At 46.0% G+C, this 22,251-nt stretch overlaps 2 protein-coding genes across 2 annotated transcripts; both read left to right on the top strand.

The window, feature by feature from the left end:
• Nucleotides 1–507: 507 nt before the first annotated feature.
• Nucleotides 508–2,827, top strand: tekt4 (tektin 4; the record flags this gene model as incomplete). Its single annotated transcript, XM_079278080.1, has 7 exons — nucleotides 508–1,035; nucleotides 1,443–1,513; nucleotides 1,625–1,768; nucleotides 1,871–1,957; nucleotides 2,088–2,223; nucleotides 2,329–2,483; nucleotides 2,614–2,827. The coding sequence occupies 7 exons, from the start codon at nucleotides 508–510 to the stop codon at nucleotides 2,825–2,827; spliced, it is 1,335 nt and encodes a 444-aa protein (XP_079134206.1).
• Nucleotides 2,828–4,719: 1,892 nt separating this feature from the next.
• Nucleotides 4,720–21,110, top strand: LOC306784082 (lysyl oxidase homolog 4-like). The gene is made up of 15 exons (XM_079277917.1): nucleotides 4,720–4,810; nucleotides 5,745–6,013; nucleotides 6,110–6,726; nucleotides 7,348–7,559; nucleotides 12,624–12,662; nucleotides 12,783–12,981; nucleotides 13,464–13,644; nucleotides 15,060–15,214; nucleotides 15,295–15,462; nucleotides 15,909–16,071; nucleotides 16,455–16,698; nucleotides 17,282–17,397; nucleotides 17,542–17,678; nucleotides 19,941–20,052; nucleotides 20,159–21,110. Exons 2-15 carry the CDS (start codon nucleotides 5,746–5,748, stop codon nucleotides 20,227–20,229), a joined length of 2,682 nt encoding a protein of 893 aa, XP_079134043.1. The 5' UTR covers nucleotides 4,720–4,810; nucleotide 5,745; the 3' UTR covers nucleotides 20,230–21,110.
• The last annotated feature ends 1,141 nt before the right edge of the window (nucleotides 21,111–22,251 follow it).

The following is a 22,251-nucleotide window of genomic DNA, read 5'->3' as shown; positions in this document are numbered from 1 at the left end:
GTTGCTGGTCTCTGGTGGGGCCCTCGTAGTCTCCTCACCTGAGGGTGCTCTTCCCCTGATAGGCTGCCAGTAGTACATTTACTAGACATGTGATCTGAATGACATTCCTGTTACAAGCTATGTTAAGATGGTGTTGTTCATCATTGTTGAGATTTACTCACTTGGTTGGCTCAGATTGATTTTGAAGCTCTGCTAATGTATCACATGTGATGCTGCAGTGTTCGTTAATAATCCTTACACATTAGCTGAGGTGTATTAGGAACCGATCGGCTCATCTGATGATTCGTCACCTGAGCCAGAGCTCCTGCTGGAGCTGCTGCTGCCAACATGAGTAACCAGGCAACACCAAACAAACATACAGCTCGGTCTGCTGCTGTCTGGACTGTGACAACTGTGCATGCCGAAGCTGTTTCTTCTTCAGGCCAAAACCTGCTTAAATCAGCTATTCCGTTTTCAGTTTTTTTAGTTTTTATTCTTGTACCTGTAGCCTCATTTAACTGTCTTAAAATGAGCTCTGAGGTTTTAGTGGCAAGGCCCCACTATGACAGCAGAGCCGTGGCTCAGGGGGTCCCGGTGAAAGAGCCTCGTGTCGAGCTGGATGCCCCTCTGCCGTCCTCGGGCTCAGCCACAGCCGGGTACCGCTCAGCTAAATACTCACCGGCTGAGTGGTTCTCCAACTACCACACCATCCTTGAGCAGGCCGGTACCAACCGCCACGAGGCCGGCAGCATCCAGCGGGAGTCCAGAGCTCTGTACCAGGACACTGAGGCGGCCACTGTCACGACCCAGGCTGAGGGAACACGTCTCCTGGGAGAGAGACTACAAGAGATCCACGACTGGAAATCGGAGCTGCAACAGCACATCCACCAGCTGCTGGCCGACACGGAGTCACTATCGGCGCTGAAGACGAGGCTGGAGAAAGCGCTGGACGCCACCGAGACTCCATACGCCATCGCCACCGACAACCTCAACTGCAGGGCCAGGAGGCTGGGACCAGACCTGGTCCGAGACACTGTGGAGGAGGAGCTGGTGAAGGTGACTAGCTTCATCATCAGAACGTGTATGTGATATACGTTTGAGCTGTCTGTGACAGTGAGACGACACATCGCTGCACAATAAGTCAGGATTAGATAGTCGAGTGTAATCTGTTTCAATTCTATTTTCATGCAAAAATATGCCAACTATTTAATCTCTCATCTTTCTCTCAGCTCAACCTTCAGACTGTTGGTCGTACAAAATAAGTCATTTGATGATATCACCCTGAGTTTTTTCTGCCAATAATCATTAGATGTGACTCTATAAAAACAATAACTCAGTCACAATAACTTACAGTAACAGTCTCAGGAACAGGTGTCAAATGGTGAATTCAGTGTAACGGTGAAGCAGCACCAGCAGAGGGCTCACTAACACACACTCACCTAAAGTGTGACTGCGTGTTGTAGGAGCTGGACTTGATCAGGAGTGTCCAGGCTCTTCTGAAGAGGACTACGGCTCAAGTTGTGAGTCAGATCAAGTGAGTGTCAACATCCTGAAAGTTAAAACAACCTGACATGTAAACCCATGCGTACAATCTTAACTTTGGAGAACTGAATATCATCCTTCGGTCTGTGTCTTTGTGTGTTAGGATGAACAGAGAGGCTAAGCAGACGTTAGAGTTGGACTGGTCTGATAAGTACCAGGCCTACAACCTTGATGACCACGGTGGAAGATACAGTAACATGAGCCCAGACACGCAGCACCACCCCAGCTCAGCCACCATGCAGGACCAGTGAGTCCTTGTGTGCCAGTGTCATTTTTAAAAAGCTAGAAATGCACGAGGTTACAAACAATGGACTTAACTTTTGTGCAATTGTCTTCTGGTCTGCTGCAGGGTGTGTAACGGCACATCGTGGACTAAGTTTACACGGGACAACCTGTCCACGGCCTTGCAGGAAGAACAGGCCGCCAACAGTCTCAGGTCACAGCGCACTGTGGTTCAGACATGTGTTTAAGCTCTGTGTGTTGGAGGCTACACTGGAAAAGTAGCCTCCAACACCATGTCACACATTATTTCAAGTTGTCGGTATGATGCTGTTTGTGTGTGTCAGACTGCTGGTGGAGCAAGTGCTGCAGGACACCACTCATGATCTGAGAGTCCAGTGCTCCAGTGTGGACCGAGCCTTCAGTCAGCGCTGTGCGGAGCTGATAGAGGCCAAGACACAGCTGGAGATAAAGCTCGCACAGGTAGACAGGCAGACCGACACACAGACCGACAGAGTGGCTGATTGGTCAACTAATTGCTTCTCTAATATTGTATGACCGTGTGTGTGTGTGTGTGTGTGTGTGTAGATCTTGGAGCAGATTGGGGCCCAGGAGAGGAGCATTGTGGCTGTACAGCAGGCGATCCACAACAAAGAGGCTCCACTGAGAGTAGCTCAGTCCAGACTTTACCTCCGCTCCCTCAGACACAACATGGAGCTCTGCAGAGATGAGCCCCAGTTCAGGTACACACACACATAGACTCCCTGCACTCTGTCTCATCATACTATCTTGCTCCATCTCCTTTCACTCTCTCTCTCTCTCTCTCTCTCTCTCTCTCTCTCTCTTCATTTCGTTTGCTTCCTGTGTCTGCAGCTTGGAAGGGGAGTTGAGGCAGATCGATGCCACTCTTGCATCTCTGCGCCAGCAGCTGAGTGAGGCCAGAGGCTCCTTGTCCCACCTGGAGGAGTCACGCATTACCCTCGAGAAGGACATCAGCTGTAAAACCCGCTCGCTGTTCATCGAGAGGGAAAAGTGCATGACTCGCCGTAAGCGATACCCAGCGGTTTCCACACTGTCGGGATACTGAAGACGACGACTGTTTGTGTGGAATTTGCTTTGATTCTAATATTCTAGAATGTTCTGTCTTTTTGTTGTGTTGTGAGCCGCTGAGCATATCGATCTATAGATCTATAATATATATGTCTATTTGTCTGTCGATGTTTAGTTTAAATTAAGGTTATTCAAGGCTGAAAAGCCCTTTGAAGTTAAAGGCTCCTACATTGTGTCCTGCTGTTGGATATTTATTGGTTGACTCCTTTAGGTGAGTTTTCAGTGTAAATCAGGCTTCGATGGAGCAGGATTATAGAACACAGATTATAGACTTTTAAGTTACAGCCAGCTTAAGTCAATGTTTTAGTACTCCAGTTATGACCTAAAGAAATTGTTTTGTTTATTTTTGTTGACATGGAATAAAACCACTTTTAACTACGAGCTACGAGCCTCATCTTTGGACAGCGAGCAAGAAAAGTTCAGCCTGCAAGAGCACGTAAATTGGACATGGTAGTCTACGCGAGTCAGAACCCTTTACATCCTGCAAGAAGTGGCCAAGGATGACGGTAAAATAAGCTGCCACGACATATACTGTGACCTTCAGGTGACCAACCACAACACAGTGGTTAATCACCACTTCATTTACCTTACTGCAGTTGCCATATATGTCAAAAAGCGTTGCCAGATTTTAGAGTAAAAACCACCTTTTGAACGGGATAAGTATGTCAGATAGTCGAGGGACTGTGTGAACTCTGTGGTCTCATGGCTGTACTCCAGTTTGACAAAGTGGCAACATTTCACTCTCATCTTTCTCTCAGCTCAACCTTCAGACTGTTGGTCGTACAAAACAAGTCATTTGATGATATCACCCTGAGTTTCTTCTGCCAATAATCATTACATGTGACTCTATAAAAACAATAACTCAGTCACATGAACTTACAGTAACAGTCTCAGGAACAGGTGTCAAATGGTGAATTCAGTGTAACGGTGAAGCAGCACCAGCAGAGGGCTCACTAACACACACTCACCTAAAGTGTGACTGCGTGTTGTAGGAGCTGGACTTGATCAGGAGTGTCCAGGCTCTTCTGAAGAGGACAAAAATAACAAGAAAGAGTTCCAACAACAGCGAGATTGAAACACAGCCCTACATCATCGAAGGAGAGCTTGACTTCTAAAGACATTTCTGCTGTTTCTTACAAACTACACAACTCACTGTGGATTTACCTTCAGTTTCAGGTTCAGCTCATGATGTTAAAGCCCCGTAACCTCATTTTTAGCAATATCAGCTCTTCTTCGTTTAACTATTGAGCAACCGTCTGTCTCTGTCCTCAGAGAGAGCGTCCTTCATGTGAGGAGGTGCCACGACTGAGAATGTTATGAAACTGAACTTCATGCAAAGGGAAAAAGTTCAGACAGGCAGCTCCGTTCTGATGTATTTATTTCATGACACCACCAACTGTGGGCATGGGACGTGTGTGTGTGTGTGTGTGTGTGTGTGTGTGTGTGTGTGTGTGTGTGTGTGTGTGTGCGCGCACATATGATTTTACCATTGTGTGGGATAAAAATGCACGCCCTTTGAGCCTTTCACACATCACAGGGGAAAGTGATTTTTCTTACCCAAAGACTTTTTTTAGTTAAGACTTTGATACACAAACAATTAAAACCAACATTGACTGACTGGATTGTGTGTGTGTGTGTGTGTGTGTGTGTGTGTGTGTGTGTGTGTGTGTGTGTGTGTGTGTGTTCACGTGGGTCCTGACCATGTGACTGGATGCACGTCGTGAGATGATGAAAAGGACAAATGTGACCCGATGAAAGGGAGAAAAACAAAAGTTGCATAAATGAAAAGAAATATGGGAGGGATGGACGAAGTAGCAGATCTGAGGGAGTGACAGAAAAAGAAAGAGGGAGGGAGAAGAGGAGAATAGAGAGACAGCAGGACCAAACTCACTGCCTTCTTTTCCTCCAGTGCTCGGTCCCTTCTTTCTCCTTGTGACGCCAAGCTGAGATCAACAGATAGGTGAGTTCAACTTCAGCATTCTCCCTTTATTTCACGTTTAGCTTCAGTCTATTTTCTTCTCCATTATTCCAGATTTCATTCCTGCAGCTGCCTGAATTCATCCGCTCATCTCTCTTTTAACAGCCTGAATTCAGCCCCCATGAGTCTTAAATTTTTACATTTTTTATATTTTTTACACACATTTATCTGTACTGTTGCATGTATGTATAGGCGTATGAAAAGCATAATTTAACTGAGCCCTGCGTGGATGAATTTACAATAAGATATCTCTCTCATCTACCAGATCTCTCCTATTTCTCATTATCTCCAGTTTCTTCCCCTCTCGCAGAAGAAACGTTTTTAGGGATGGTCCAAGGATGAATTAATCATTGCTCATTAACCAAAACGCCTCTGGCAGATGTTGACCTGCTGCTTTATTTACGTGTGAGAACATTTTTATGACGCTGTTTATTTGCTTTTGTGTCTGTTGGCTAAATGCATGCAGCTAAGCTTGAGGGTTTGCGGAAAGCCAAAGTTTCCGTTGGCTGGACGGAGAGGCTACTTTTAGCTTTGGTTATTGCTGCCTTTGCCCTGACTGGTTCAGAGTGAGGCTACATTTTCACGATGCTTCTGTCCTTTATGTGACTCTGATTATTTTAAAGGATAAAAACATCTACCAATCTCTTTCATCTAACTGCGGAATGTCCCATAGGGTTAGAAGAGAAGTTTTAAATTACATGTTTTGTCAGAGTATGGAATGTGAGTTCCATGGCTTTGTGTGATTTGTGTGGTAACATCTGCATCTATATTTAGAAGCTCCTGCTTTACATGTACCGTATCTCTCACTGGTTTCTGCAGGCCTACTGGTTTACCTCTCTTTACCTAATGTCACACCGCTGCCATTTCCATTCATAAGCCCTTCTCGTCTCTGCCATTCTACTTGTTTTCCTTCCAGGATGCTGTGCCTCAGCACCTTGTCCACGCTCCTCCTCCTGCTTCTCCTCTACCCCCCGCCACTGTCTGCCCAGGAGATGCTTGTACGTCTGGCAGGCGTAGGCCGGCGCTATGCAAGCGAGGGACGTGTGGAGGTGTTCTACAACGGCGTATGGGGCACAGTGTGTGATGACGAGGTGGATCTTAACTTGGCCAATGTGGTGTGCCGACAGATGGGCTTCAAACGCGGCTTGACCTGGGCGCACAGTGCCAAGTTTGGTGAGGGGGAAGGTATGTCCAGCCAATGGCATTGAGCTTTGAACACCTTGCACCTATAAGTTGTTATTTCTATTGATTCAATAACTTACTGGCCTTTCTTGATGTTAGGTTTGATCTGGTTGGACAATGTCCGCTGCACGGGCACAGAGCCCTCAATCGCAGACTGTCGCTCCAACGGTTGGGGAATCAATGACTGCACTCACGCTGAGGACCTGGGGGTCATTTGCAGCCCAGAGAGGACACCGGGTTCACCCGCTGTCTCCGTGCAGGAGACTCCTTCATCCTCCAGGCGCCAGCCAAGCCAGCAAAGACAGAGAAACCCACCACCACAGGAGCCACAGTCTGTGCCTCCCCCAGCCCAAACCCCCTCATCTTCTGCAAGAGGCCATGAGATCGCCCTCCATCGCAACCCAACATCTCCCCGTCGCAGCATCATCTCGCCGCAAGAGAACGGCCACGAGATCCGGATCTCGCAAAGGAATCGAGGTGGTTCCAGACCAAGCTCGCAGACGAGCCCAGCTCTGCCACAAGGGCACCAGCTACCATCGCGTCTGGTCAACGGTGCTGCCTACAGGCAGAGCCAGGACGCAGCGAGGAACGGTCCACAAGCCATGAGGCGAGAGGCAGAGGGACAGGCGAGGCATCAGCAGCTCAGCGGGAACCATGTCGAACCAGGGCCCGTTCATCCAGAGGTTGGACGGGAAACTGATGTGCACTACACACAGGTAAAAACACACTGACACCTTCTAGTACACTGCAAAGGAGCAGCCCAGTCTAGATTCATTCAGACTCCCATACATAAATGTAATTTGTGGAGCCACAGGCCAGAGGACATGTATAATTAGAGACAATCCTAAAACCAGACCTTCTCCAGATCCAGCTCTTTTGCAGCCTTAAGTTTAGGACCCAACCGCCAGAAGCTCAACAGCCCCTTTCTTCAAACGTGCAAGAAATTCAAAACCAGAGGAAATTGCAAGACAGTTATCGCTTGTGTTTGGCTTTCTGTCTTTTCAACTTGCAGAGTTTACACTTTCGTCACCATTTTGTAATCATCATGACATGTATCCGTACACATTAAACAATCTCTCTGTTTTCTGTTAGTTTCCTTCCTGCTGCCTTTATGTAATGTGGATGATTAGAGAGTGGGATGATTTGAGACATCGCATGTCATCTTATCGTGTTATTCTTCTCCGGGTTGCGTGTTGCCGGCAGATATTTAGTTAAACAAGGTGTGGTTTGAGCCAAGATGAAGTCATGTTTTTAGTGTGCGTGACAAAGATCCCTTTCTATCCTGCAGATCATTCAGGATGAAGCACTCAAGTATTAATCACCTTAAAACATTGCAGGGATCTGATAGGGTTCGCTTAGAGGAGGCTCGTCTACGGCCTGTGCTGTCCAGCAACCATGGCGGCCTCGTGACGGAAGGAGTGCTGGAAGTGAAGCATGCTGGGAGGTGGCGTCACGTGTGTAACCGGGGCTGGGACCTGAGCAGCAGCCGTGTCGTCTGTGGCATGTTAGGATTCCCTGATGCTGAAGTGTTTGACCAAAACGCCTACAGGTGAGTGTGTGACAATGGACACGGCAGAGTGAGGAGGGCGACAGAGAAGGTGTGTGTGTGTGTGTGTGTGTGGTTATTAAAGGGATGGAAAAGGGACTACACATCCCTTCATGAATTAGGCGGCCCCATGCCTGCTGTTCCATCCCCCCTGCAGTAGAGGTTAACCGCAGCTGCTGTCGTTAGCACGACCACACTTGGCTCGGCGTGTCCACTGTGGCATTAGCCGAGCCCGGCCGTCCACCAGGTCTGTCTGTCCCATTGGCTGAGTGTGCCTCTACGCAGACATTTAAAATAGTCTTAGAGAGTATGTTATTAATGTCAAATCCAGACTACGAGATCATCATCATCATCATCATCATCGTCATGGCGTGTCTTTACAAGAATCCTCCCTTACATGGTTTCTAATCTCATATAATTAAGAAACCCCCACTGAAAACTGTGTGCAGCAGCACTATGTGAAGCAGAGTGGCACGTCTGAAGGTCTGAGGACTCACTTATATTCAACTGAAGTATATACATTACTGAGGAGGTTTGATCTCTGTGTTTCTATCAATGTCATTCGCTCAAAAGAATCGACTGCACTAACATTGCATGAACTACCCGGCAACAAACAGCAGACAGACATGCATGGGAGCTGTAGCTGTTGAAGCCCATCCCATCAATGTACACATATTTTACTGGTAGTGTATTTTTAGATGTATTTTTAGTTTAGCAGACAGAAAACCCATCAGACGAGCGCTTGTACGGATGAAAAGAAACAGGACTTCAGCTTTCTCTTTGTTGTATGTATACAAAATATAACTCTTTTGTTGTCCCTAAAACACACATCATTTGTTCAATGTCAGGTTGTTATTGCTGAATTTGTCTCTATAAGTCCAGCACATCTGTCTAACTTTAGCCATAAATACCCACTTTAGCACCAACACACACAGACCATAGAAAACCCTAATACCTCACCTACACACACATGCTAATACATCCCTGTCTCCACCCTCGTCGCACAGCATCTTACGAGACCTTACATAAACTATGTCCAAAATCCATGTCTGCACACAAATAAATACGCAAATACACACACACACACACACTTGTGCACATGCAAACACAACCCTCTGTGTGTCCGTCTGTCTGCCCACAGAGGTCTTTTTATGGCTTGGCTAACAGGGTGAGTGTACTGACCGCTGGCCTGCCCTGCACCATCTGTCTCTCCATGTCGCCAATAATTACCCCTTGTGTCCTGCACTGCTCTGCATAGCGGCAGGAAACAGGCTGCATCTCCTCAGCTGCCCTGTTCACCGCCACGGCCACAGCCCAGCAATGACTGACTCTCTCTTAGAGTATCTTATCTCTTAAGGGCTTCTTCAGAGCCGTGCACATTAGACGCAGCGATGTGAGAAAAGCCAAACTTCTGAGTTCCATTTGGCAATTACAGCTTCCCAAGTCCAAGATGGTGCTTAGCTGGTTTTGCACCATGCTAATGTTCTAAAGCTGATGTTAATGTGGACAACAACACCGAAACCACATGTCCCACATGTGGCATACATGGACATGTGCCACATGTCCATGTATTTTGAAGCAGAGTTATATTGGCACTGTCCATTTGAAAATGTTTCCTGAGGTAGAAATTGTGACATATTATGAATCCCACCGCTTTTCTTGGCAAGACCCGCCCTGCATAGCATTCAAGTGCTGGGATCGACCAGCTTTACATGCTCGCAGATCTACTGGTGACCTGATTAGTTGCTCCCAATTAAACCTAACCCTAACCTAACCAATGAGCTAAATTGCCCCCTTGTGCCAGTGCCCCTCGTGGTCCTCTTAGGAGGGCCCCGCTTCCAAGCAAACCTAATCCTAACCTGACCAATGAGCTAACCCTAATCCTAACCTGACCGATGAGCTAACCCTAATCCTAACCTGACCAATGAGCTAACCCTAATCCTAACCTGACCGATGAGCTAACCCTAATCCTAACCTGACCAATGAGCTAACCCTAATCCTAACCTGACCAATGAGCTAACCCTAATCCTAACCTGACCAATGAGCTAACCCTAACCCTAACCTGACCAATGAGCTAACCCTAACCCTAACCTGACCAATGAGCTAACCCTAATCCTAACCTGACCAATGAGCTAACCTTAACCCTAATCCTAACCTGACCAATGAGCTAACCCTAATCCTAACCTGACCAATGAGCTAACCTTAACGCGAAAGTGAAATGCCTTGACAACTGTTGGATAATTGCCATTAAATTTGGTACAGACAACCATGTCCCCCTCAATGAATTGCAATAACTTTAATAATCCCTTAACTTTTCATCTAGCGCCATCATCAGGTCTAATTGTCCAGTGTCTTGGTGTATGACCAAGCACTGCTTTGCTTAAGTACACCCTCGCTATGATGGCTGTGGACTCTTTTTTTACATCGATCCATGCATGACAACAGTCAGATCTTAGTGGTGCTACCCACTGTGCTGGCGGTGGTTCATGCCTGTTCTTCTTTGTGGTTTGTGTCCACTTGAACAGCTGTAATTATGCTCTGAGAGATCCAGAAGAATATTCTGTTGACTGAACCGGCTGCACACCCTTTGCTGTGTCAGCACTTCCCTCTCTGCCCGTGTGCTTGTTGTTTTTTTTGGTGTGACTGCCTTTGTCTCTGCCTGTTAAGTTGCACAGCACATTTTTACAGCTGCTTAAATGCTCCCCCACTTTGCTGTGCTTACAAAAGGCAAACGCCAAAGCCATTTTCCAGCTCCCTTGTTTCATCACGTCCACTCTCTTTGAGGCAGACAGAAACTACAGTTCTTCTAATTCACTTTAACCCCCTGCTCCTTCTCCCCTCCTCAGTTACGTCTTTTTTTGAGTGGGAAGAGCCTCAACTCAGCTCCAACTTCTGTTTTCCACCTGACAAAGAGCTTTCAGCTCTGAGCTAACAACTGAGATGTCTCTCTGAGTGAAAACCAAAAGGACATGCTTTTCCTCGTGTACAGTACATGAAGTGCTTTTCCTCGTCCTGTGAAGTTCGGCGATGCTCGTAAAAGTTGCCCAGTTCACAGAGACTTGCATCACTCGCTCCCCGTTTCCCAGCATGCAGTCATGACGTTAAGTAACAACGCTGGGGTTTTAAAGAGCTTTGTTTTTGCAGAGGCAAAGCAGGGAAAGTTGATACATACGAGCATATTTCCATGTCTGGTGTGTGTGAACCAACATGCTACTGCTCGACCGCACAGCAGACACTGCCAAGCAGAGCAGGCAATTATATGGGTAGCACTCCCCCCCCCCCCCCCTCCGAACCATGAAGGCATACCCCCTTACAGTTTGTCTCTCTCATTTTGATTTACTGCCAAGTTATGAAACAAAGCAGACACACACAAGCAGATAGACTCACACAAATAGACACCATCATACACAACTCACACATACGTACACCTCTTTAAACAGCACAAAGAAAACATAAGTTCGACCGCTTCTCATCCACATCAGGAGAATGATGCGCTTCTAGATCCATTGTGTTATTTAGAAATACTGTTGTATGTGTCTTGTTTCCTTGCAGTGGTGGCTTCTCATCTGCTTTCAGACCAGACAAAGAAAAGGGGAGGGCAATAGAAAGAAGGACGAAAGGAAGGCATTGAAGAAAAATGGAAAAAAAAGAATGAGATAGGAAAAGAAGCAACGTCAGGAGAGAAAGAACAAAAGAAAGAAGGAACCCAGTAAAGAACAGAGAAATAAAGAGAGATACTCATTACAATTTGAGCACCAAGCTGGTGAACCTAGTGGAACATGAAACACATATTTTGTTCCGTACAGCAGTTGGCTCTAGGTTTCTATTGTGGGTTTCCTCAAACACATTTCTCATCTAATATTGGTATGCTGTGCATAATGAACCATGGATGACTGGGACACTGGGGTTCTCCTGGAGAGGAAACATATCCCCTTTTAGTTTACCCAATATTTAATTGCATCATGAATCTGGTCGTACAGTAAACTCTGCTCCTGTCTATTCTTGGTGTTGTGAGTCATTTAATTCAGGCACATTCATGAAGGGCGTCAGTCACGCTGCACCTGTCTGTGGTCACTCCGGTTGATGCAAGTGGTCATCTCTAATATGTGTGTGTGTGTGTGTGTGTGTGTGTGTGTGTGTGCGTGCATGTGTCACAGAGGGACACTTCCCAGACTCTGCCTGGTTTGTGAATCATTCTTTTTATTGAATTCTAGTTTTTCTTCTCTTTTTTCGGTCCTAGCACAGTGCATGTGTGTGTGCAGGCGTAGGGGGCCTCATTTTGTGTACACACACTGTTTCCCTTTAGAACTTGACTCTCGTTTAACGTCGGCTAATATCCATGAAACTAGGCACAGTTTAGAAACCCCTGTTGGGGTTGGCAGACCTCAATAAGGCTTCTTGAAAGGGATTAATGTATGGTGGCTTTCTCGTATTTTTAGTTTGTCCCAAACCAGACATCGACTGCAGACATATAGACAAACACTGAGACAGAAATACCCGTGACTGTTGAGATGGAAGATCTAAAAAAGTCATGACAACAAGGCGGTGGTTTGAGATGAAAGAAACGAAAGAAGGGAGTTATGTGATCCGTTATTGTAAATCTCCCTCCCTCTCTCTCTCTCCCTCTCTCTCTCTCTCCCTCTCTCTCTCTCTCTCCCTCTCTCTCTCTCTCTCTCCCTCCCTCTCTCTCTCTCTCTCTCTCTCTCTCTCCCTCTCTCTCTCTCCCTCTCTCTCTCTCTCCCTCTCTCTCTCTCTCTCTCCCTCCCTCTCTCTCTCTCTCTCTCTCTCTCTCTCTCCCTCCCCGTCACTTAAACGAGCGCTATGTTTATCCAAAGACGCACACGCCCTTCCCAGCATGTTGTCTCGGTCATCGCTCTGTTTGTTTATTCAAGGTTTGATAGACAGAATGTAAGAGTTGGCATGTAAAGGAAGAAAGAAGAAGGATGACTAAGGGGGACAGATGAGACTGGGTGCAGGAGCAGACTGTGGGACTGCAAAGGACAGCTGGTTGTTTAGTCTACTGCACCTAAAGATGCACAGCTGTAACAGATGTTCTCTTTCTTTCAGGAAACTCTGGGACTCTAAGATAGCTGATCCGTCTGCAAGGTGAAACATCTGCTTTTTAAAGGATATAACTTTAAAGCTTGACAAATCATTGACGTGACAAATGACAACTATACCTCTCATGTCACTCTCTGCTGTCTCCTCCTCCCCCCCCCCCCCCAGGCTGAGGACGCAGATCAGTAAGAAGGCCTACTGGGTGGAGAAGGTGCAGTGTCAGGGCGTGGAGGTCTCTCTGGCCCAGTGCCAGGCCCAGCTGTCCCTCCCCAGGAGTGATGTCCCGTGCCGCGACGGCAGCCACGCCGTGGTCCGCTGTGTCCCTGGATCCCAGTTCACACGATATGGCAGAGCACCTGCCGCGCCGGTCAGTGTGGAGGGGGAAGTTGAAGCAAATATAGATTAGAATACATTTCTTTTAAATGAAATGAAGAGTTTGATATTTCACGGCATTCACTTATTTCTTCTTTTATTTTTACCAAGATCAATACCACTGTCCCATCTGTTCGCTAAATATGTAACATAAACATGTTAACTTCGTTTCTTCAACTCAAGAAATACTTTCAGAGATTGATGCCCGGCTTCAGTGTATATGAAGCGACCGTCATCTGCTTATATGAACAGGGGGAACAGCTTGTTTGTTTAATCCGTACAAAAAACAAAGTGTAAAAACAACAATAAAATTCTTTTAATTTTGACTGTTTCGTTTTAGCTGAAATGTTGTTTTTAAGCCCGTCTAACTGTTAAAGCTAAGAAATGTAGCTATAAGACTCCAGATCCAGTCAGGGCTTCAAACTTTTCATTTACAAACTTCCATTTTGCACCCAAACTCTTCCTCTTTCCTTGCAGCCCGTCGTGCGTCTGAAGGCGGGGCCCCGGGTCGGGGAGGGCCGCGTCGAGGTGCTGAAGGAGGCGAAGTGGGGCACTGTGTGCGACCACCTCTGGGACCTCGCTGCAGCCAGCGTGGTCTGCAGAGAGCTGGGCTTTGGGACGGCCAAAGAGGCGCTCACCAAGGCTCAGCTGGGACAGGGTAAGACAGGACACACGCACAGTGCACACAAAGCGCACTTTGAATCCTTTCTGCTGCTTCCCAGTGATGCATTTACCCACCAAGCCTAGTGAGGTCATCGTGGTGTGTTCAAACTATCATCTTGTCCTGTACGAGCAGATTATTCTTCATTCATAAAACCAGTAAGAGACCCAGCTGCAGGCCCGATCACCTCTTTTATCTTGAATGGTACCGACTTTGAATCAGCTCACCATGACCGGTGGAGTTCAGTGATCCTTAGACTAAACACGTCTCAGCCTGAATGTCTGTTGCTAAACGCAGCACTCCAAGAACCACGGGCTCCGATCAAACAAATAAACCCGGAGAAAATGTTTACAGCCCGACTTCTACTTCTATCGCAGAAGCTGATTGTTGAGGAACTCTGCCCATGACCAATTACAGCAGTGTAAACTACGCCAGGAGCTTCCAGCGGCCAAAACAATGGCGTGTGTTGTTGTCAAGATAAACCCTTCGAATGTGAAACGTTAGCGCCGCTTTGAAACCAGGATGTCAGGCAATCAGCACTGAGCAGGGCCAAACATTCTAAAAGGCCGTGAGTACTTTGGCACTGCTTTTGTTGTGGGCATGAGAATATAGCCATTAAATTGTCCGGCAATAATAGAGTCAAACACTTTCCTCAGAAATAGACTTTCACTTTCACACACTCAGTTATTGTCACATTCATTTCCTTCCATTATCTTTCTGCCCAAACAAGCACACATACCATGTCCTATAATGGGTGCATTTCCTTCTCTCCGCTGTACTTAACGAAGTAATTCATGGAAGTTCATTTGAGTGTTCCTTTCAGGGCTCGAATAAAGTAGGTGCTGTGCTGCATACATCTTGGAACATATTGGAGATGAATCTGTGCGTTGCGACGTGAAGGCTCATGGGTAGCGCAGTTAAAGGAGAGCAAGCAAGGCTTGATGACATCATCAGCTATTTAAGGCCAAATTACAGGGCTTCAGCCTTGGCCTCACACACCTACGCCAACAGAGAAGTGTTCAAAGATTTTCTTCCATTTTGCCATTTTTGGTTTCTATTTTGGTCCATAAAGCGTGGCTGGTGTGCAGTGTGCCGCACAGTACAGTCATTTAGACAGAGAGCTCTGTGGCTGAGCTCAGTTTCAGAGCCACGCCAGAGGTCCCCATCATGTCTGGGCTTTTAACGCCACTCTGTGGACATCTGTGGCTGCAGAGCCCTCAGGTTCTTTTCTGTGTGTGTGTGTGTGTGTGTGTGTGTGTGTGTGTGTGTGTGTGTGTGTGTGTGTGTGTGTGTGTGTGTGTGTGTGTGTGTGTGTGTGTGTGTGTGTGTGTGTGTGTGTGTGTGTGTGTGTTTTCATGTGGCCTATTGTTGGTAAGACACAAATAAATCAACTCTACACCCTCCTCCTGTAGGTACCGGCCCCATCCACATGAACAGTGTGCAGTGTACCGGCAGAGAGAAGTCGATTACAGAGTGCACCTACAAGCCGGTGCCGCTTTACACCTTCAAGCACACCCAGGATGTAGCGGTCCGCTGCAACGTGCCCAACACTGGCGTGAAGGCCACGGTGAGAAACGCATGAACACCCACACACACACATAGGCAGTGTTCACGGACTGACACGCTCTCTTCTTCCACATCCTTCAGGTGCGTCTGGCAGGAGGCAGAGAGCCATCAGAGGGCCGCGTGGAGGTGCTGATTGAGGTCGGAGGGGGGAAGCGATGGGGCTCCATCTGCAGTGAGAACTGGGGCATCAACGAGGCCATGGTGGTCTGTCGACAGCTCGGCTTGGGCTTCGCTTCAACAGCTCATCAGGTAAACTTTTTTGCTTGAAACTCTCCTCTCTCGCCTCACGCTTTTGTTCTGCGCGCTCCGATCTTTCCCTCACACTCTTCGCCCCGCTGTTTGTGTGCCTGTGCTGTGTTATTACCGAGGCCCGAGGTAATTACAGGCTTCTCAAACGTCCACTTCCAGCGCAACGAAAATAAAAGCGGGAAAGTGAGGTGAAGAGAAATCGGGAGAAATTCACAGAGCAAACAGACCGAAAATAGAGCTGTGCATGGAAAGGGCAGCGCGAGTGTGTTCTGAGGGGGGCTGGGAACATTTAACGGGTCGTTTTAAAAGAGTGGAAAGTGTGATAATGTGTACCGATAGTTCCAATAAAAAAATGGGGTTTCTTTTGTTCATAGCAGAGATTGCCTTCTTGACATTTTTCACATGTAAAAGTGTTGAACACGTTCTCTTCTCGTGTCTCTGTGCAGGAGACCTGGTACTGGCCTGGTTCTCCAGATGCTGGTCAGGTGGTTCTGAGTGGAACTCACTGCGTCGGCACCGAGTTGTCCATCCAGCGGTGTCGCAGAAACACCAACGTCTACTGTCCCAGAGGAGGAGACGGCAGGGCCGCAGGAGTCACGTGTGTAGAAAGTGAGTCCAAAACCAGCAGCCGCACACATACATGTATGTTTGTTTCAAGGGAACTCCACATATTTTACACATCGGTACCACTGCTGTGTGACAAGAAGACTTTTGTGGCTGCAGAAATTTGATAAATTGCCTCAATTTATACCACTTGAGTCAGCGCGGGCTGCGGCTGAAGACTACAAGTTTGAAACTAACAAATGTGGGAGTGTGGAGTCAGACAGAAGTAAACCGAACCAGAGCTCCGTAGCCCGCTGCTCACCTCTGCTTGAGGCTACATTAGCTGCTACGAGCAAAACACACTTGTATCTTTGACTGAGTTGCCTTTTGGGTAATATAAAATTGGTGGAGTTCTCTTTTGATTGAACTCTGACCCTTGGCCCCCGCAGCCGCTCCTGACCTGGTCCTGGATGCTCAGCTGGTCCAGGAGACGGCGTACCTGGAGGACCGACCCCTCCACCTGCTGACCTGTGCTAACGAGGAGAACTGCCTTTCCTCCTCTGCCGCGAGGATGAACTGGCCCTACGGACACCGCCGCCTGCTGCGCTTCTCCTCCCGAATCATGAACATGGGCTGTGCCGACTTCCTCCCCCGGGCCACCAGAGAAAGCTGGACATGGCACCAGTGTCACAGGTAAGACGAAGACAGACGAGCAAAAGATAAATGTCAGCTTTGGCGAGTGAAATGTCATCGCAGTTTAATGTGACCTAGACTATAAATAACACATATAAAAGTCTGCTATTTAACACAATAAACACAATCTTTTATCCGCCACAATGAGGTTTACAATAAACGTCCTCCTCGCCGGTCACCCAGTTGTTACAGTCGGAGCCGTGACTGCACTCAGAGCAGCGCGGCTTCTTATCTCAGCGGTTGTGGTTCCGTGTCCCGAAACGAGAGGCACAGCTCGGTGTCTCTCCCCGCCGCAAGCCAATCACGACCTCCCCAACCGGAAAACACATGGTTTGACTTTTGGTACAGTCTGTTCTGGGAATGGTTCTGTAATGAGGGAAACTGGTATCTTCCTGCCCACTTGGGTTTTATTGTTGCCCGTGTCTGTTTGACGCCTTCGCAAGAACGAAACAGGATTCATGGCTTCTACAGTTCAACTTCACCTCAAGGTTTTTGGTTTTTCACAGGATGATGGAATTAAAAACAGCAGCAAACTCTTTACTCGCCTCACATATTAGTCACGTCACCCCGATCCCATTCTCAGGCACTACCACAGCATCGAGGTGTTCACCCACTACGACCTGCTGACTCTCAACGGGACCAAGGTGGCCGAGGGCCACAAGGCCAGCTTCTGTCTGGAGGACACCTACTGCCCTGAAGGTGAGACATGATGACAGATTATTATAATTTCAGGCTGGTGGTCAAAATTCTAATCCACAGCAGCTGACAACAATGAAGATGTACACATCATAGTCTTGTCTTTTTACCTCTCCTCATGTGTTTGCAACTGTTTCTTTCCACTAGGTGTCCATAAACGGTACGCCTGCTACAACATGGGACAGCAGGGCATCTCAGTCGGCTGCTGGGACACCTACCGCCACGATATTGACTGCCAGTGGATCGACATCACAGACATACGACCCGGCGAATACATCTTCCAGGTTAGGAAGCTAGTTTATTCCAACAAAAAAAAAAAACATCTGCTAAACTTCCGCTCAGCAGTGAATTGGGACATTTTTTTTATCCAATAAAAGTGTTGAGAAACAAATAATCCACCTTTCAATCTTCATGGTGAAATTGCATAATTTCAGTGGCTTACACAACCTCTTGGATCAGGAGTTGGTGTTTCAACATCTGAAGGAGATAAAAGCCGCGATAAAAGACTATAATTTCAGCTAAATGGCTCGCGGCTGGTGAACCGTTCAGGTGTACAGCGTGTATGTAGTTTTCAGGGTGTGTGCGTATTTAAGGAAAGTGAATTTAGTCTGGATTTATATAGAAAGTAGACCTGCTATTAGTCCACCCTTTTAGAAAGTGCAGGCTTATTGGCGGTGGAAACAGCTCTGTCAGCACTTTACATTTATTCAGAGCTAGTTGTATGTTTGTCATCCAATCTGTTGTGGTGACCGACTCATCTTTCCTCCTTCTCTGTCATTTGTTCTATTTTTTTTTCATGGCAGCTTAGGGCCAGCAAAGTCATGATGTTTACAGTTTACAATTATTTTCGGAGTGTTTTCAAAAGAAGATCAAGATGTTTACGTGTGACCTGCATGTGTGTGTGTGTGTGTGTGTGTGTGTGTAGACTAGGTGACGAGCCACGTCTTGAGAGATAAAAACCACGCGCATGGCATGAAGCAGAGAGTCACCATTGCCGCGACCACAAAGTGGTCCTGACTGTGGTTCAACAGCAGTTGAGCGGCTCATAAATGTGTGTAAGAAGCGCGAGATGCAGGTCTTTCATGCAGCTGGGTGTTTCTCTGAGACTTCAAGTATCGCAGGGTGGCAGCCATTTTTAGGACCATACATTTAAACCGATGAGTCACCTCAGCTTGATTGCTCCTGATTGCTCCGTCATTTAAAAATCAACTGCACAACCCCGCGGGCTTTTACATGACGGTGACGACCTTTCATTGTTCTGTAAAACTGGCTGCGGGCCCTTTCGTTCACATTATTACTCCAGCTTTTAAAAGGGCATCAACTGCCACACAGTGAATATGCTGTTTCACATCGGGACTATAAAATGTGTGCTGAAATCGTTGCGTGCTCTCTACATGCAATATTGAAAATATATGAAGTTCTTGACCCCGAATTTGGCTGCAAAAAGTATCATAATTATGAATATTTTACATCTTAAATCTTTGCTTGTAAATATAATTAGAACCGTTAAATTCGTATACTGTCTGTAAAAAATGAAACTGGGTTGTGGTCAGGTTATCTGTTTGATGTGTGCATCAGGAAAATTCATTTGTGTGCTTTTCTTACATATGGCCGGCAGGCAGACAGGGTGGAAAACAACAAGCCATGGCAACCAACCATGGCTACAGCCCCTAATGATAGACTGCTACTTGAATCCAAACCCAAAACTGTCATCTGCATCTCTGGCCCGTTTCCCTGCGTGGAGATAACAGTGGAAAGTGATGTCATGCATCACTCGAACCCATCATTTATACATCGCGAGCCATATAGAAAGGAGAGGACAATAATTGTGCGGCGTCTCAGTCGGCCTCGTGGAAGCCCAGTTGTTTCCTGAGTCTGACGTAAAGTGTTACTTTCTCACTTGCTCCTTTACTAAAAGTGCTCCTGGTCTAGACTTAGACAGAAAGGTACTTTGTCAAGCAACCGGCAAAGACTCAAGGCTCCAGGCCAAGAACGTGTCCTACACATCACAAAACCACAACTTTTTGTTTATACTTAATACACTCTGTGTTTGTACGTCATGAGCTTTAGAGGTGTCTACAGGAAGGCTTTCGGATATTTGTCCAGATCCAGGCGCCTCCCCCGCTTCCCGTCTTAATGCTAAGCTAAGCTAACTTCATTAAGGGAAGGTAAAAGATTTGCCTTTATGTTTAAAGGAGACTTTCAAATATAACAAAACATCGTCTGCGTACAGGGTAATACAATGTATGCAGACATGCATCTAGGATGCTGTAACTGCTTGTGCGAGCGGTTCAATTGGCTCAACTGCCTGGACGAAGAGCTGCAATGGAGCTACAATGGAAAAGGGGTGGACAGCACCTCTCATTTCAATAGCACTTTTCCATGTATAGCAAAAGAATGTGACTAGAGTCGGGATACATTTCCAGTGTACTTATTATAATTAGCGGGATTTGCATGTTGTCAGAAAGGTACTGCACTCGACTGTGAGGAGGACGATTGACTTGAATCTTGCAGCATCTTTATCTCTGGTCTGTCTTCATCTACAGGTGGAGGTCAACCCGTCCTTGGACATGGCTGAGTCTGATTTCCAGAACAACGTGATGCGCTGTCGGTGCAAGTACGATGGAGAACGAGTTTACATGTTTGGATGCCACGCAGGTACAGTGTGAAGACTTTGTCAGTGCACGTGCATTTTTTCCCATCTGATTATCTCCCTTACTTGTTGCGATGTATTCCACTTCTCTTCTTCGTCTGTCTTCATCAGGTGATGCTTACAGCGCCGAGGCGGAGGACCTGTTTGACCACCAACGTCAGATCTCCAACAACTTCCTGTGAATGAAGGAACACACAGATTTAAGGACAGAACAACCGTACAACTCCTCGCCTCACCTCGACGTGTCGGGGGAAGGAGGTTGAATGACAATGACACGCCAGTAAATAGAAAGATGAGGGTCAGAGGGAACTGGGATGGTATGGGAGAGACTTCATGCAAAATTGACTGATTAGGATCCTGTGAGTGGTTGTCATCAGCACAGACTGTTCCTGTTCAATCAAAGAGATTAAAGGAGAAATGTAGGAAGAGGAAAAGAGCAAAACAAAGTAGAAAAAGACCAGTTGGCCGTCACAAGCATCATGTCACCGTGATCAAACGTAGAGTAGTTATTTAAAAAATGCCTCTTGAAGTTTTTAACAGATTGAATTCCCTTGATCAAAACTGAACCACAGTGAATAAAGTAATGACATGAACGCATCCTTCACTTTTACAGTACACAATCAGGCTATCGACCACATGATGTCAACCCAGGAAACAGACCCTGTACATGCTTTACTGTGCTTTCACTGTTCACATTACTAAAGCAGTATTTACTGTTACAACTGTGTGCTTTTTTTTTTTTTTTTGAATGAGAATATTTTTATTTCATGGTGCTATTTCGCGTTATTGGAATAAATATTGTAATGTATTGCAAATGTATGGTCATGTACAGTTTTATATTACTTCTCTGGAATATTGTTCTCTAGGTCTCTAATTTATGCAAACATTTTAATGTACTTTTGAGTTGAAACGTGTCCCTTTGTGGCTGTGTTTTGTATTGTTGATTTCATATATGACAAATATTTTCGCTTGTTTCTTTTCCACCTGTATAACATCGGTAACATCGGTAACATCAGATGCGATGTGGTCATACCACGGCATTACGCCTCTAACAGTACTTGGTAATGGTAGTAAGATAATAAATGTCAGATTGACAAACTCTACGGTTATTTCAGGCATGGTTATTTGACTGCAGAACAAAGATAATGGTTAATGTTACAGTGTCTGCAGAAGATTTGGGGAACACGCTTACTCGCTAAAATAGATTCCCTTATTTAAATGACGATATACGAAAGATAAAAGACAGAGTTATATCGTGCCTTATGCACATGTCATCGTCTGATCACAACAGCATGTCGACTCCTTTGCTTCCTTCAGCAGATCTACAGTAAAAAGCTGCGTTTCACATCTTTCCCCAGGGAGCCTGAGCTCACCCGTAGTTTATGGTTGTTTCCAACCTCATTCCCACTGATGAACACATACACAACTCACAGCTGCCCATTGTCACATTACGTAGGCTATACTTTAAATATGTCACTTCCTTTGGTTTTGGTTTTTCCCTTGCATGAGTTGGAGTAGAATATTATCACTTTCTATATATATATAAAAGGACAAATTAAAATCAAATGAGTAATACAAAGTTCAGATAATTCTGTGTTCTTATACTTACAGTATCTGTGGATTTTTCAAACTCCATCCTAATGTTACAAACAGGTCCCTGAACGCATCATATCCAGCATTGGTATGTTTCATATTTATCTGTTTAAAAGCTAAACTACTGCCTCACATTTAGCCAACATGCTGCTATAAATACTTAGAAAAATAACGTACCCGCCTGGATGAAGTGAAGTATGGCGAAATATGTCCATCATGGTACCCGCCTGGATGGCGAAATATGATCAGATGGTGATCAGACATCAGCAAGTTAAACGAATAAGAGTATGAGTAAAACTTTATGGCCATTTAAAATTGAATGTCATGAAACTAAAGTCGTAACTAAATACCTTTATATCACATTACGTTGACTTTCTGAAAAAGTTTACATAAATTACTCCATAACAGCATGAATATAAAAACTACCATGCTATCAGTGTTTTTAATAACTTCCCCCTTCAATAAAAACAATATCTTTGGAAACAAGTGAACTTTGGAAAGAGATTAATACTTGCAGAGATTACATTTGAATGCTATTTTGTCATGCTGGTTGTCAACTACTGAGTCAAAAAGATATAAAGACAGAACTGGTCTTGTAGTGCTGCCTCCTC

This window comes from Melanostigma gelatinosum (assembly GCF_949748355.1).
Source record: "Melanostigma gelatinosum genome assembly, chromosome: 11".
NCBI lineage: Eukaryota > Metazoa > Chordata > Actinopteri > Perciformes > Zoarcidae > Melanostigma > Melanostigma gelatinosum.
This window is presented reverse-complemented; position numbering and strand designations above follow the sequence as displayed.